This window comes from Aulonocara stuartgranti, assembly GCF_965226115.1.
Source record: "Aulonocara stuartgranti genome assembly, chromosome: 8".
Taxonomy (NCBI): Eukaryota; Metazoa; Chordata; class Actinopteri; order Cichliformes; family Cichlidae; genus Aulonocara; species Aulonocara stuartgranti.
The window spans coordinates 2,701,927-2,718,731 of NC_138959.1; the positions used below are offsets into that span (position 1 = coordinate 2,701,927).

A 16,805-nucleotide genomic window follows, 5' to 3' on the forward strand; every position below is an offset into this window, starting at 1 on the left:
TTTGTCTGATAATTCCATTAAAATGCTCCAGAAGGGACCAGCACCACATTTCAGTGAGGTGATGAATAGCAGACAGATGTGTCCTGTCACAGGCAGCTATAGCATAACACTGTCAGACCAGCCATGTCCCCAACTTTGAGTCTCACCATTATCCAGATCAGCACAGGCTGTCTCGCTCCCACCTTCAACACACAGCAGTCTTACCAGAGCAAAGTGGTCCACTGAGGATGCCACAGAACACCAGAGGAGCTCTGAGAGGATGCTTTTTACTGACTATACAGCACTATCATCCTGGACATCCCATCATCACATTTGCCTGTGATACAACGACTGACTCTGCCTACAGAGATTTTGAGATTGGAAAACAAAGGAGCAGCGGTGCAGACCTGGCCCCCTCTGCATCAGTGGTGCCAACCTTCAAATTCCTTGGTACCTTCATCTCCCTCAGCACGGCCAAACGTGTTTTCTGGCAAACGCTACAGACCACTGAGACCAAGAACAGAACACCAGCACCACAGTGACCCTCAAGACGCACCCAGGGACTCTGATCACAACCAAGACCAATATTCTAATTACTGAAACAAAAACCACTGTGAAACACATCATCAGTAATGCTCCTTCGCCTAGCATGATTGCATCTTACATCATTACCTTTATCTATTAGTTCACGCCCATTCATCTTAGAGATGTCACCTAAAGGAACAGTAAAGTATTTTTGTGCAGATATATTAATACTTTTAAACTAAGATTAATTGTGAAATTAATCTGGAATAGAAAAGTTATCCTGTTTAGAACTCGATTATATTACTTATTTAAAATTACAATAATAATAATAACATCGGATTCATGTTTTTGTTTTTTGTTTTTTACTTTATTTATCACATTTTAGACATACAGTCAAGTAAAACAGGGATCACATAAAAGATGACATTGTGGTAGTACGATGAGGAACAGAAAGAGTGACAAGGACAGTGAGACAAAAGTGAGTACAAAAAATAAAATAAATTAAGGGGAACATAAATAAACAAAAGTTTGCAAGAGCCAAAATCAAGTTAGCAGTTTCAATTGGTTATAGATGTTAACAGTCTTGAGAGCCTTAGTGTTTTTTGATGAGGAGATTGTCCTTATATATTGTGCAAGTTCCATTTTTAATACAAGAAGTTCAGGCTTTCTGCCGAGGACTTTGCTTTTGTGTATATGAAATTTTGCCAAAAATAAAACCTAATTTATAAAGAAGAAAGCATCATTGTCCTTGTCTTTAAAATTATAATAGCCAAAGATAGCATCCTTATAGTACAGTTGAAGATTAGGGAGAACAGAGTCAGTAATAAACTTGTGGAAATCCTTCCAGAATTTACACGTAAATTTACACGACCAAAACAGATGAGAAACTGTTTCAGGTTGCTCTTGACAGAAGGTACAATTTACATTTATTTCAGCCATAAATTTGGACAAATATTGTTTGGTAGGGTAAAACTTATGAATCAACTTAAAGGAAATCTCTTTAATTTTGTTTGTCAAGAAAAACCTTTGTGGTAAAGTCCAAACTTTTTTCCATTTTTTTGCATCCTGAAAGAGAGATCTTAGTTTGGTATTTATAGACTTATGAGAGGAAAAGCAAACATTGCCAAGAGAAGAATGTATCGGATTCATGTTTACACGTCTCCAGTTATAACGCATGATGTCATCTGTAGACGCGGGACCCGAGCAGCAGTGACGTGTAAGTGTGCGACTGTGATCTTTTGTGCTGACTCCGAAGGAGCCTGCAGTTTATTGTGAAGCAGAAAATATCTGCGGACACCATGAATGGAGCGGATTATCTGCAGCAGCACAGCGCCGAGAGTCTGTCCTTCGAAGAGATGCAGCAGATTAACCCGCTCGGAGTCCATCAGCAGCAGAAAGACGAGGGCAGCCAAACCTCCGGTGAGAATAACGACAGATTTAATGTGGAGGAAACGGGCTAGCTGCTAACACACCAGACAGGGATGGCCGTGTGTGGTTTTTTTCTTTTCACTTCATTAAATCAGTTCACATTATCCTGGAACAGCTCGTAGGACACAAGTAACACCGGTGTGAGTTAAGGTTGGTTATGAGGAGGAGTGCAGCGATCCAATCTTTCCCAGTTTCCGATCTGCTTCAGGGTGGAGGGCTGATTCTGCATCTACAGCTGTGGTCACAGGTTTACATCCACTCATCATGGTCACGAATGTCACTGTCATATGGAGTTAGAGCTGGGCGATATGAGATTTTTTCATATCACGAGATGTTTTTTTCATTTCAGGCGATAACGATATCTATCACGATATAAGCCAAATAACTATATTTGTAAGATTTAAATGTGCCGTTGCTCACAAGTAAAATGTGAAATAATCAGCAGCTTGTTTTTATTTAAATATTTATTTCCCATAATAAGTTCAACAGGGTAGATGTACTTAAGGAACATGAGACTTTTTCAGATAAATAAAGGCAAATATTGCAAACTACACAAAAGGCAGCCGCTAAAGCGTTTAAGTTTCAAAATAGAACAAACGAAACAGACTAAATTGTCAATTCCACTTAGAAACAAAATATTAATTCTAAAAATAAATCTTAGTTTGTTTTACAGAAGAACAGACAAAACTGACTAACTTTTGTCAATATCAAATAAACTGAGAACTAAAAGGAAATTCTCAATCTCTCCTTGTTGTATAGCTGAGCTTTTCAAACAGTTTTAACAGTTACTTTAGTCTGACAAAAGCCGAATGACGAATTAGCGCTTCCAGTCAGAGACTGAGGCTACGTCCACACGTACACGGGTATTTTTGAAAACGGAGATTTTCCGTTTTCGTTTTAAAAAATAATCCCGTCCACACATAAAGGCAGAAATGAAGGAAAACGCTGCTATGAACATGCCAAAGCAGCAGGTGGCGCTAGATTCCTAACCGTGCAGAAATGTTGGCCAATCAGAAGTCTAGAAGCCTCGGTGGGAAAAAGTAAACAAAGCTGGGGCATAGAAGCAGAACCGAGTCGTATGTGTGGACGGACAGTAACTGTGTGTATATGTAAGCATTTAAACACTGCAGAGAGTAGAATTAACAGTATTGTAGAAATTCATTTCACCGAAACAATAACGTGGCGCACAGTGTGACGCATGCACCAGTTTATTGTATTTCCAGACTTGTTTTCGGCACATTTACAGTGCACGCTACTCTGTTTTTTGTCAGACTTGAAATAGCCGAAATACCTTCACACTACGGAACTTCTGTGGCTCTTCCGTTCGACAATCTCTCCGGCGTTGGAACCATCATCTGTTTTCTCTTCGGTCACGCTCGGTTGATTTTTCTAGTCGGTACACTCATTTCCTCCATTACCCGCTGGCTGCTTCCCAAACAAACACACGTGCGGCTTGGCACTTGTGCTGTACGTAACAAGTCACGCGACGTGACGCTGCGGCTGTGATTGGTTCGGCTCTGCGCTACTTAATTTGGATTGACTGACCTTTTAAAAAAAAAAAAAAAAAAAAGAGGACAAGAGGTCTATCGCGATAGCTTAATTTCTCTATCGAGTAAAAGTTATATCGCGATACATATCGTTATCGTTCTATCGCCCAGCTCTATATGGAGTTTATCTGATCTTTTTGCAGCGTGGAATGATTGTATTTTTAATGCGTGTTTTTTTCCCCCTCTTCATCCACACAGGGTCAAAAATATACATACAGATTCAAATATAAACATAAAATCTAAACTTTTGGTTGGTTAAATGTCCCTTAACAAACTGCACTTCAGCTTTTTGTTGTTTTTGTATCCATCAACAAGCTTCTGGCATAATTCTGACTGAATATTTGACCACTCTTCCTGGCATAACTTTTGTTTTTAAATTGGTTCGTTCCTTGGCACAGATCAGCTCTTAAGTATAGTCCTCAAATAGGGTTGAGGTCGGAGCCACGTAAATCCAGATGTTTAATGCTAGCCTGCTTTATCCATTTCAAAACCAGTGATGTGTTTGGGATCGTTCTCCTGCGGAAACATCCAACCATGTCCAAGCTTGAACCATCAAGCTGTTGATCTGATGTGAAGTTGAGGGATTTGGAGGTAGTTTTCCTTCTTAATTATTCCATTCACGTTGTGTTATATACCAGTACCACTGGCAGGAAATGGGCCACAGCATGTTTGACAGTCAGTCTTCTTAGGTTTGAATTCTTCAGCTCGACTCTTGTATTTGTGACCAAACAGCTCAATCTTTGTGTCGTCTGACCACAAAAGTTTTCTCGAGAAGGCATTTGGCCCGTCCACGTGGGCAGCTGCACATTTCAGTTGAGCTTGAAGGTTTTGATTTTGGAGCAGAGGCTTCTTTGTTGGTCGGTACCCTGTAACCCTGGCTTCACTGTGGACAGTTGTGCTGGTGTTACAGTAGTTTCCAGTTCATGGCATGTATGAGCCTCGATGTTTCCTGGGCTGTTCCTGAACATCCTAACCATAGTCCTCCTTTCTGAGTCTGACAGTTCTTCAAGACCAAAGTGGTGACACGTCTGAATAATTTGTACTTGTGCGAGTGAATGTGAGTGCGAATGGTTGTCTGTCCCTGTGTGTTGGCCCTGTGACAGACTGGCGACCTGTCCAGGGTGTACCCCGCCTCTCGCCCTATGACAGCTGGGATAGGCTCCAGCGCCCCCCGCGAAGCTGAAAAGGATAAGCGGAAGCGAATGGATGGATCTCTGCAGATCCTTAAACATCCTGGTTTAAGCTGCAGCCTTAGGTCAGCTTCTACAGAGCACTGTTTACAAAAGGAGTCATCACAGCAATGGCTTCTTCCTCCAGGCTGGATGGACACTGAAATAACCCACTGTTCAGGCCATGTGCACATTGTACTACACAATTTGCACTTTTAAAATTAATATCTAAGGTTCATCAAGGTTGCACTCACCAGTATACAGACGTTTGTTATCGTTTGTATAGTTTTTTAAGACTTTCTGTTACTTGTATCCTCATATTTATGTTCTCCTTGTGAATATGTTGCTTATTTAAAATGGTTTCTTTTTGTATACAGAGAGCAAAGGGAACCAGAGTCAGATTCCTCATCTGTATGCACAAACTCGGCCAAATAAAGATGACTCTGAATCTGAACAGGCTTTGATCCTGACAACTTAAGACATACATTACAGCATCACTCATTAAAAGGCCAGAATCACCATGGTGTTCATGCCCTTGATGAGTGGATGGAAACTTCTGACCAGAACTGTAACCATAGCAGTGTTTTCTTCTGACTGAACACTCAAATTACTTTTTACTTGCTTTACAAGCCACATTCACACATTTACACACCACTTCTTACTGTGTGCCTTTGTGTGTCTGTGGAGCAGGGCATCAAATTAGCTCCACTTTTAAGGTGCAGCAGTCTAAGCACAGAAGCCCACGCGGTCTCTAAGGGCTGATTTGGATTTCTGTGGGGAGCTGGTGACGTAACCTACATAAGTGGCTGACATTTTTGCTGGCATTTACACTTGTGCTGGTGCATTATGGGTTAGTTGCAGTTTGTCCCGGTGTTTCATATGTAGTGCCAGCCAACAGAAATAAATAAAATACTGGGTCCTCACCTTTGTCAGAAAAACATGTTTTTCCCTCTAGTTTTCCCCCATTCTTTGTAGTTTCAGCATTCTCCTTCCAGGAATCTGCTGGTATTTGTGAGTCGTTATATTGATGCTGTAATTATTATTCCTTGTATCAAGACAGCGATTGTTATTCTCTCACTAATCAACAGTGCTGAACAGAACAACCACATTAGTTGGCAACTTTGACCTGACATGTAGTTACATTCCCCAGGAGGTGCATGTCAGGATTGCACACTTACACAGAGAGCAGAGACATCCTTCAGATGAGTCCTGTTTCTTCTTCTACTTTTATCTGCAGTGTCAATATTTCACTTCTGTCACTGCCCACAGCTCGTTGCCATAGGTGAGGGTAGCAGCATATCATAGGAGTGCACCAAACATAATGAGAAAGACAGGGAAGGTTATGAAAAAACCATTAGCAAATACACAAATAAAAGTTGTTGTTGTTTTGTTTGTTTTTGCAGTTTTCAGTTTACAAGTCAGGTCCATGCCAAATAGCGCTAATGGATATGTAACCATGACAATGTCATACAAAGAAAAAATGGACATGTTTCTCTTGAATTGGACTGAGTTATAATTTATATGCAGTTTATTTTTCCTAACGTGTGACGTCTGTGTGTTCTTGATGGTTTTGCTTGTTTGTTTAAACTTCTTTTTTAATATGTAAGTGACCTCATTTCTTATGTTTGTTTGTTTTTATGCCTGTGAAGCTCTTTGAGCCTCTTTATGTGATTATGTATGAGGCAAATAAAAATGAATTGGACTGAATTGGATTTAGTGACCATTTGAATCTGTTTTTTTAAACGCACATATAATGCAAAACTGGGGGGAAAAAAACTAAACTAAACTGAGCAGTTAGCTCAGGTGATGAATACAGTGGGGCAAAAAAGTATTTAGTCAGCCACCGATTGTGCAAGTTCCCCCACCTAAAATGATGACAGAGGTCAGTAATTTGCACCAGAGGTACACTTCAACTGTGAGAGACAGAATGTGAAAAAAAAAAAAAAATCCATGAATCCACATGGTAGGATTTGTAAAGAATTTATTCGTAAATCAGGGTGGAAAATAAGTATTTGGTCAATAACAAAAATACAACTCAATACTTTGTAACATAACCTTTGTTGGCAATAACAGAGGTCAAACGTTTACTATAGGTCTTTACCAGGTTTGCACACACAGTAGCTGGTATTTTGGCCCATTCCTCCATGCAGATCTTCTCGAGAGCAGTGATGTTTTGGGGCTGTCGCCGAGCAACACGGACTTTCAACTCCCGCCACAGATTTTCTATGGGGTTGAGGTCTGGAGACTGGCTAGGCCACTCCAGGACTTTCAAATGCTTCTTACGGAGCCACTCCTTTGTTGCCCGGGCGGTGTGTTTTGGATCGTTGTCATGTTGGAAGACCCAGCCTCGTTTCATCTTCAAAGTTCTCACTGATGGAAGGAGGTTTTGGCTCAAAATCTCACGATACATGGCCCCATTCATTCTGTCCTTAACACGGATCAGTCGTCCTGTCCCCTTGGCAGAAAAACAGCCCCATAGCATGCTGTTTCCACCCCCATGCTTCACAGTAGGTATGGTGTTCTTGGGATGCAACTCAGTATTCTTCGTCCTCCAAACACGACGAGTTGAGTTTATACCAAAAAGTTCTACTTTGGTTTCATCTGACCACATGACATTCTCCCAATCCTCTGCTGTATCATCCATGTGCTCTCTGGCAAACTTCAGACGGGCCTGGACATGCACTGGCTTCAGCAGCGGAACACGTCTGGCACTGCGGGATTTGATTCCCTGCCGTTGTAGTGTGTTACTGATGGTGACCTTTGTTACTTTGGTCCCAGCTCTCTGCAGGTCATTCACCAGGTCCCCCCGTGTGGTTCTGGGATCTTTGCTCACCGTTCTCATGATCATTTTGACCCCACGGGATGAGATCTTGCGTGGAGCCCCAGATCGAGGGAGATTATCAGTGGTCTTGTATGTCTTCCATTTTCTGATGATTGCTCCCACAGTTGATTTTTTCACACCAAGCTGCTTGCCTATTGTAGATTCACTCTTCCCAGTCTGGTGCAGGTCTACAATACTTTTCCTGGTGTCCTTCGAAAGCTCTTTGGTCTTGGCCATGGCGGCGTTTGGAGTCTGACTGTTTGAGGCTGTGGACAGGTGTCTTTTATACAGATGATGAGTTCAAACAGGTGCCATTCATACAGGTAACGAGTGGGGGACAGAAAAGCTTCTTACAGAAGACGTTCCAGGTCTGTGAGAGCCAGAGATTTTCCTTGTTTGAGGTGACCAAATACTTATTTTCCACCCTAATTTACGAATAAATTCTTTACAAATCCTACCATGTGGATTCATGGATTTTTTTTTTCACATTCTGTCTCTCACAGTTGAAGTGTACCTCTGGTGCAAATTACTGACCTTTGTCATCATTTTAAGTGGGGGAACTTGCACAATCGGTGGCTGACTAAATACTTTTTTGCCCCACTGTATGTTAACATTCTTTATGTATTTATATCAGTATGTTAAATATATTTCCTGGGACGGAGTAGATTGCAGTCAGCTGTGTTCTGTCATCTTACCCCTCCCAGTTAAGTGTATAATCCTAGCTATCCGCCTATTAAGTCTGAGGTCATTAGTCATTTTTATTTTATTTAATTTTTATTATTTTTTATTTTAATTTTTTCATTTTTATTTTTATTTATTTTTATTTTATTGTTTTTTAACTTTATTGCTATGTCTGGTTTTATTACTATGTGCATATTAGTATTGTACAGCACTTTGGTCTACCAGGTGTGTTTTTAAAGTGCTATATAAATAAATAATTGATGATGATGATGATTTCCGGGTCCAAACTCCTCTTCAGGTCCCAAACAAACACTGAGAGATAAAAACTGTCTAAATTCTTTCATCTTTAATAAAATGATCCGTGTGGCTGCTCTGCAATAAAGTTTCAAATCCAGGCATCCACGAGAAACAGGATTTATGAAGTTTGAAGTTCTGAAAAATTTCTGAAAAATTAAAAACATACAGCTCTGCTATCCAACATAAATGAAGACAGAAAACGAAACACCAGTGACGTTTGTAGGGTTGCTGAAGTTGGGCTAGCTGGTATATAATGTTGTGGTGGCTAGCTACAGAGCTATGGTTAGCATAATACAAACACACAGTGAAGCTGGAGGATGAACGCCAAATCTTTATCCCATCGATAAAAATTAAGATGAAGGTTCACGATTTTTAGGGACAAATGCAATCACATGGCAGGAGAAAGATGCTCTAATTGGACCAAACGTCACTCAGGAGATAATCCATTCAGAATTAGTCATTAATATACTGCTGCATGGTTTATATTACTCATAATTTAAAAAATCCCGATCCTCAGCTTCATGTACCCATTCAAATCTTTGTTGGCCTCAGAATTATTTTTTTCTAACCTGATCAAATATTTGATGCCTGGCAAACTGTGAGCTGCTGGGCTGTAGTTACACCGTGAGGTTTTAAAAACTGAGCTTTAAAACAAGTAATTTTGTAATGGTTTTGTAATTGATTCATTCTTTGCTGGAAGACATAATTACACATTATTCAATACAATATATATATTTATGAGTATAACATATATATCTAATTCCATGGCCTGTACCTTTTAAATTATTATTTATATGATGGCTTTGAAGCAGGAATTCTCTTATAAACTCTGGTGAAGCAAAGTGAAAAACCCCCCAACTTGTTTCACTTTCACAAACTCCTTCATCCTGACAGCATTTCTTTTAAAACACTCACTGGAAGTACAATGATAAAGCATTTCTTTTATTGCAGGCTAAAAGTCGACTAGAAACACAAGCTTGCTAAAGATTTTCACTCATCTCAGTATAGTTTCATTCTTTCTTCTAATTTCTATCAGATTCCTAGAATACTCCAGTGCTACAATTGCCTTTATAATAATTTAACTCCATGTGTTTTGCTGTTTTCTGCAGAAGTTCAGCAGCTGCTGGAGATGAAAGAGGATCACCCTGAATGGAGCCTCGGTCTGGACCAGCAGGACCGAGAGTCTCTGCAGATAAAGGAGGAACAGGAAGAACTCTGGACCAATCAGGAGGGAGAGCAGCATAATGGATTGAAGGTGACTGATGTCACCACTTTCCCATTCACTATTGTTACTGTAAAGAGTGAAGATGATGATAAAGAGAAGTCTCAGTCTTTGCAGCTTCATCAAAGCCAAACTGAAGACAACAGTGAGATGGAGCCTCTGACCAGCAGCCCAGCTAAACAGGTAAAAACAGAGCCTGATGAAGAGGACTGTGGAGGACCAGAATCAGAAGGGAACCTTGATACACATATTTATTTACAACCAAAAACTGATGTAAAGGCTTCAGACTCTTCTGAGACTGAAGTGAGTAATGATGATGATGACTGGAAGGAGCCTGTATCAGATTCTGGACCTAAAACCAGACACAGTGATGATGTTTGGAAGGTGAGCAGGGAACTTGAGTCAGGCATAAAGAGTCAGGGGGCATTTAACATTTTAAACAAATCCTTTAGCTGCTCAGAGTGTGATAAAGAGTTTCTCCAAAGGCAGTCTCTTCAAAAACACATGACATGTCATTCAAAATAATTATCCTCCAGCTCCAGCTTGGAAATTAAGAAATCTCATACAGTGAGGAAAAATGTAGTGTCTCAGAGGACAGACCACACCGAAGAGAAACCATTTGGCTGTAATGTTTGTGAAACAACTTTAAGACAGCGGTATAGTCTTGACAGAGACATGAGAGTTCACACAGGAGAGAAACCATTTGGTTGTGATATTTGTAGCAAAAGATTTTCATATTCATGAGATTTGAAAAGACACCAGAGTGTCCATACAGTAGAGAAACAATTTAGTTGTGGTGTTTGTTGTAAAAGATTCAAGCAGAAGATGCATTTCAAGGCTCACAGAAAAGTCCACACAGCAGAGAGGCCATTGGGTTATGAGCCATATAGCTGCGAGGTTTGTGGCAAAAGATTTAACCAAAACACTCATCTTAAGTCTCAAATAAGAATCCACACACGAGAGAAACTTTTCTGTTGTAAGATTTGTACAAAGAAATATAGACATTCTTCTACTTTCAATAAACACATAAAAATTCACACAGGAGAAAAACTGTTTAGATGTGATGTCTTTGGTAAGATATTTACTAATCACGAAAGTTTGAAGATTCATAAGATAGTCCATACTGGAGAGAAACCATATGGCTGTGGTGTTTGTGGCGAAGGATTCAACCGAGGAAGCAATCTGAAGAGACACATGCAACTTCATGTGGGAGAGAAACCATTTGGCTGTGAAGTGTGTGGGAAGAACTTTACATGATCTGAAAAACTGAAAAGACATGTGAAAGTTAATGTAAAAGAGAAACAGTTTGGTAGTGCAGAAATTTTTACGTGACAGGGAAGTCTGAGACACATGGGGACATGTTAATAATGTATCCCCAGTTGTTCACATTTCCATTATTTTGTACAATTAATTGCTACATAAATATAAAACAGTGATACTAGTTGTACTTGGGGTAATATACAATCTATCATTGGTAAATCAGTACTTATAGGTAAGAAATTAGACCTCAGTTAATTTATATCAGGAGAGATAGTTGGAGAAGATCACCTTTAGGACTTTCTGTTAGCTTCCTGGAAGTCATAATGATCAAGAAAGCCACTATAGGCTTTGGTGACTAAATGGGTCCAGGGCTTGCAAAATCGCTAGCCCGACGTCCCGGAGCTAGCGATATCTCCGGTCGGGCCACCAAAATCTGTCTCAGCCCCGCCCGTTGGGTTATCATATAGCCCAACGGTCGGGGCTGAGAAAGATTTTGGTGGCCCGACCGGAGATATCGCTAGCTCCGGGACGTCGGGCTAGCGATTTTGCAAGCCCTGCGGGTCAAAGACAAGACTTTTACAAATTAGAGTGAGCCTTAATCCCACTGTGAAATGTATCTATTTCTGTGTTTACCTTTTAAAAGAATTTGTTTGACATGATTTGAGTTGAAGCAAACTTTCTTGGGAATATAATTTTATTTTGCACACAAACAGTTTTTGGCCTTGGATACTCTGCTATATATAGTTTTAAATAAGGTTTAATGTACTTAAACTTGGAATATAATTTTATTAATTATATGACCAACAATGTGAAACTATATAGTTTTTTTTGTTGCCTTATGCCCCTGTTACACAGGCCTAGAGACCAGTTGACTATCATCCTGCCAACCACTGGTCGCTAGGGTAAAATGTGTAATCCCCGACTGCTTGGCAAGTGGTTGCTGGCTGTCACGAGCTAAAATTAATGGCAAAGAGGTGTATTGTGTTGCACCAAAAACCTCATAGCGATTGCTTTGGTTGCTAGCAGATTGTTACCCATAGTTTGCATGGACACAGACACTCTGCAGACACTCAATAACTACTTGCCGAGCGGTCAGCGGGACTGGTTGGTGACCTTGAGAGCTTTTAATCACTTGACCTCTAACTGTAAATGCAGGTGTGCCGACAGCGCCAACAAGTCTACAGCCAGTCACCAAACATGATGCAAAAAAACGTGTCAAGATTCAGCATCCCGCCAATGGAAAGGAGGACTGCACGTAGATCCATGAAAGGAAGAGGGAGATGGCAGAAGTGCCTGCCTGCCAGTTCCAGTTCGGACATCACTCTTGCAACCTCTCAATACCAGAAGGACTCTGACGAAAACAGTGACCCCTCGCTGTCACTCATTGCCAACATGCCACACACAATGCTGGAGCCGGGCTCGTCAGCCAGCCTGCACGGACGTGTTGGCCACAGAGTTGTGACCGGGGAGCCAGAGTTGGAGATAGAGGATGAAAAGCCAATGGTGTCGCATTGGCCCGGGGTCAAGAAGAGGATCCGGATGGAGCCAGAGGCGACTCTCTCGCCCGAACAGGAAGACCACCTCGTAGAGTGGTTTGCAGCTCACCCGTTCTTCTACGACCAGACAGCACGCGACTTCAAGGACAAGCGCAGGCGAGAGCAGCTGCTGGATCAGAAGGCCGAGGAGCTAGGAGTTACCGGTGAGCTATGTCTCTGTAATTTCTGTTGATGCTCAGTATCTTAAAACACTCTAACGTTTTTTATCTTTTTTTAAACGGGACATTTATGTTTGTGTTTTTTTTTCGACTGTGCTCAGGGAACTTCCTCTGGGGGTGGTTCCGCAACATGCGGACCGTCTATGGTAAACTAAGGAAGAAGAAGAATGAGCAAGCAACACGACCACTGACAGCCAGGCAGCGGTGGACTTCAGATATGTTCAAATTCTTGGACAAGCACATGACCATCCGCAGGAGCAGCCTGGGAAAGGTAGAGTAATATGCCCTTTTGTTTGTTTGTTTTTTTCTCCCTTGTAGCTGCTCTGTTTAATGGCGTTTCAGGGGAAGTAGTTAAGCAAAGGTAAATGTGCTATAAAATGTCTGCACTTGCCTTGTATGCATTTGATATTTATGTTAATGTTTGTTTGCTTGTGTTTAAAAAGCTTCAAGGGGCACAGTCCACCAATACCGGAGTGGAAGAGGAGGAGGAGGAAGAGGAAGAAGAAGAAGGAGACGAAGAGCCTGCGAGGTCATCAAGTCGTCCTGGGTCTCCGTCTCCTGTTCCCTCCAGTCAAACCCCAAAGTTAAAGGGCAAGAAGGCCAAGCTCGCCAGCCGCTGCGTCAACAAGGCAGTTCTTCAAATCCCAAACAGCATGTCCTCACTGCAGACGGCTATGAGGTCCCTGCAGGTAGCTATGGAGTCCCTGCAGGCGGCCGTTGGGGGGTTGAGCAACAACCGAGTCATGTACTGTCAATACCTGAGCACCGAGGTGGGCATGCTCACAGAGGAACAGTGGTCAATGTTTCAGCAGGAGACTATGGGGATGCTTATTCGTTTCCGTACTGCCCGTCAGCAGCGGCAGCAGTCCGCAGTTCCAGTCCTCCTCCCTCCGGGCTCCATGGAGTCGATTCCAGGCCCGAGCAGCACTCTGCTCAGTAGTTCCTATTTCCAGTCCCGGCCAGCACCGCCCCAGTAGCCTCTGTCCCAGCAAATTAATTTTTTTATTGAATTTGTGAACTATTTCACAATTTATTTACTGATCATAGTTGAGTGTTTATGTTAATAAACAATCATGTTTCACTGGTACTTACTTCTTGATTCCTTGTATCACAGTAGTAAAACTTGTGCCTTACAGCTGCAAGACATTTTAATTGGTGCAAATTTTACTTTGAGGCGGAGAGTCTCAGTTTCTTGTCGGTGTTATGTGTAAACTTGAAAAATAGAAAAAGCAGATGTTTCTCATTATATTGTACTTTATACATGGACCATTGTGACCTTTAAATTCTTATATTCTAAATTTGAAATTAAAATTTCAATTTCTTTTCATGTGAGTGAACTATCTTGTATTTTGTATTTATTACACTGGGATATAGGGATACCAAAAAAGCTAAAAATAATTGCCTTATTCATTCAAATCTCTCCACAGCCACAAGTTAGCCTACCAGGTTAGAGCTCCAGCAGTGTTATAGTCATGCTTCAGGTAGACTCGCTGCCTTTTGTCATCATGACTTCCTGCTACGAATATCTTGCATGACTGCCTCGTCTCTCCAGGCTTTGGGGATAATGTGTTTGGCATTTTCCTCATGATCCAGGACTGAACACAACATTTAGACACATGCGGACACAATCAAACTGATGGCATTTGGCATTTGTTGAAGTTCTGTGGAGAGACAACAGAAGCTGTGGCCAAGTATCTCTTTTTTGTTTTCCACTATATTTATGCTTGACGAAAGTTGGTAGCTAAGGATTCTCTGGTGAACTGTCAAGCATTGACTGTCAGTACTCCGCACTCCATCAAGTGCCAAACTTCTTACTCACCTCCTGTCAACTGTCAAGGGTGCCTGGCATAGACGTGACACCATCTTCAGGGTGTCTACAGTGGCACCACAGAACAACACCAGAAATGGCGCTATACTAACCACAGACAGAAGACTAGAGTGCGTTAGCTGCTGGTAGTCACCAGGTACTGGGAGGTCGGTTCCATTTTGATGCCAGGTTAAAAGGACAGCTGCAGTTAGAAGATGTCTTTGTCAGGCAGATGATCTGCAGAAGCATGTGATACATGGCAGACTTAATTCTCAGGGATTAAACAAAGACAACCCTCTCCAATTCTGCCATCAAGTTTTCTTATTGAACTACTGAATTCAGCATGTTACCAATGCCTGAGGACAGCCATTACTACATTAAGGATGGAGAGTAAAGAGACATAATGAGATCTGAATTGTCCGGCAAGGTGAGTAGGACTGGAGTTGCTCTGAGGATCCTGCTACATATACCCAGTCTGGGTTGATCTCCCACCCACCAGGTGCTGATCACTGAAGAGTAGTTACCTGCCAATTGGTAGGGGAGGTCCACAACCAGCAACCAATCTGAGTCGATTCAGTTGCACAACCAGTCGCCAACCACCTAGCAAATGAAAATATGAACTTCACTTGATTTAGTGGTTGCTGGAGGTCATGAGTATTTGGGGCTGCCCACAGGTCTCTACACCTGTGTGACTGAAGCATTAATTTATCGGCAGCACTCGTGCTTACCTGCATTGTCAACCACCGAAGACACAATTTAAGAAGGAATATTAAAACACAAACTCGACATATTAGAAAGCCTTTCTGGCAGAAAACCCTCAGGTTTGATTTCTGCAGAAGGCAGCAGCTGTTTTGGGCTAAACCGAACACAGTGAGTGGGATATTTAATAAAGTTTAATAAAAATGCAATACTTGTTTCATTATGGATATAAATCAGCAGCACCTTAGGTAAAGCTTTACCAGTACCAGTATGTTGGATGTATCTGCTGAACCAGTGCTTATTTTGGGCATCAGGTTCACCTGGGAACAGTTTTAAACTCTGAACGACATAGTTTAGTGAGCAGAACTCGATATCAGATTAATTCAGTGGTGTATTTCAATGTTGTTAAAATTTAGTTTATAAAATTTTGATGACATGTTTTTTTTTTTCATTTTCAAGATTTTTCATGAGCATTGTAATTTAAATGGCAAAAGCAGTGTAATTCCTCCAGCTGACTGAATGTATTTGTTAGCAACTGGGTAATCAGTCATGTATGTGTAATGTCAAAGAATATGATTATGACTGTGGAGGACCAGAGCTCCCAACAAAAAATAAATAAAAGACTAAAACAAACAACTTAATTTGCCTTTAAAACAAAGAGTGCTAAAATAAAAGTAGGCATGAATTAACACGTAAAATGTGACCAGTTGATATTTCTCTTGTATTTGCTTTTTGTGTTTATTTCTCAGTTTGCTGTCCCTTGCAATGTTCATTTAGATAGATCTGTTTCATTTCTTTGTTTCTTGAAACATTTACGTCTGTCTTCTTTTTGTGATGATGAAATGTAAACTAGACCCATTTAAATTCTTAACTGTTGAGCAACTAAAATTCTTTATGAAGCAAAAATTCAAAATGTGTATGTCATGTTGTTGAATGCATTTTCTTTCATAAAACAACATTAAATACTTGACCTGTGTTTTGTAGTCACCAGTCTTCTTCTTTAATGGCTTTGTTTGTTTGTTAGGAGCTGCTGTATGGAGCTGATAAAAACTCCACAGGATACCTTTCAATAGAAGACGTAATGCCTCCTTTCCCCCCAGCTGTTTTGAAACAATGTAAACATTTTCAAAAAGCAATGTTACTGATATCAACATTTAATGTGTTTTGTTTTTGAACTAGTTCAAGTTTTGAGGCTTTAAACTCTTTGCAAATGGCCTCATTCTAATTTTATTTACATGTTGTATTCCAACATTTGGAAACAAGTTTAAATAAAAAAAGTGGGTAGAAGAGGAACTGCATACTTTATAAACAGTGTTTCATTATATCTAATTTTATTAAATGGATGCTCAGTATAGTTACATGCACAGACCTGTTACAGGACACATCTTCAGAGGAAGATTTGAATATTTAAGATTAAAAATAGTATCCACCGGATTGTTTTTTTTTTTTAATGCTCAAATTTGTATTTTGAAGAAAGAAAACGGCTTCTTTTGGGGTGTTTTTATTCTTTAATAAAGAAAATAAATTTTTAAAAGTAATGACTGTGAAAATAAATTACGATTTAAGATAAACCGTTTTATTAAACAGCTAAGGATGCAGCAAAAGTAAAACAATAATTGTTTTTTTTACATTATGCATCTTAAATGTGTTCTTGTG

At 40.6% G+C, this 16,805-nt stretch overlaps 1 protein-coding gene across 3 annotated transcripts; it reads left to right on the plus strand.

The window, feature by feature from the left end:
• Positions 1–1,690: 1,690 nt before the first annotated feature.
• LOC309713236 (uncharacterized protein) lies at positions 1,691–13,730 on the plus strand. 3 transcript variants are annotated; one of them, XM_082544679.1, is made up of 6 exons: positions 1,691–1,923; positions 9,557–9,702; positions 9,778–9,852; positions 12,085–12,628; positions 12,745–12,914; positions 13,087–13,730. In XM_082544679.1, exons 1-6 carry the CDS (start codon positions 1,803–1,805, stop codon positions 13,618–13,620), a joined length of 1,590 nt encoding a protein of 529 aa, XP_082400805.1. In that variant the 5' UTR covers positions 1,691–1,802; the 3' UTR covers positions 13,621–13,730. The 3 variants fall into 3 exon arrangements, with proteins under 3 accessions (XP_082400805.1, XP_082400806.1, XP_082400804.1); XM_082544680.1 differs by having other exon boundaries at positions 9,787–9,852; XM_082544678.1 differs by having other exon boundaries at positions 1,692–1,923; positions 9,557–9,852.
• Positions 13,731–16,805: the final 3,075 nt, after the last annotated feature.

Coding starts and splice junctions, on each gene's coding strand:
- LOC309713236 (XM_082544678.1), top strand. CDS start 1,803: ATGAATGGAGCGGATTATCTGCAGCAGCACAGCGCCGAGAGTCTGTCC. Junction 1,924..9,556: donor CGAGGGCAGCCAAACCTCCG/GTGAGAATAACG, acceptor TGTTTTCTGCAG/AAGTTCAGCAGCTGCTGGAG. Junction 12,915..13,086: donor GCAGGAGCAGCCTGGGAAAG/GTAGAGTAATAT, acceptor GTGTTTAAAAAG/CTTCAAGGGGCACAGTCCAC.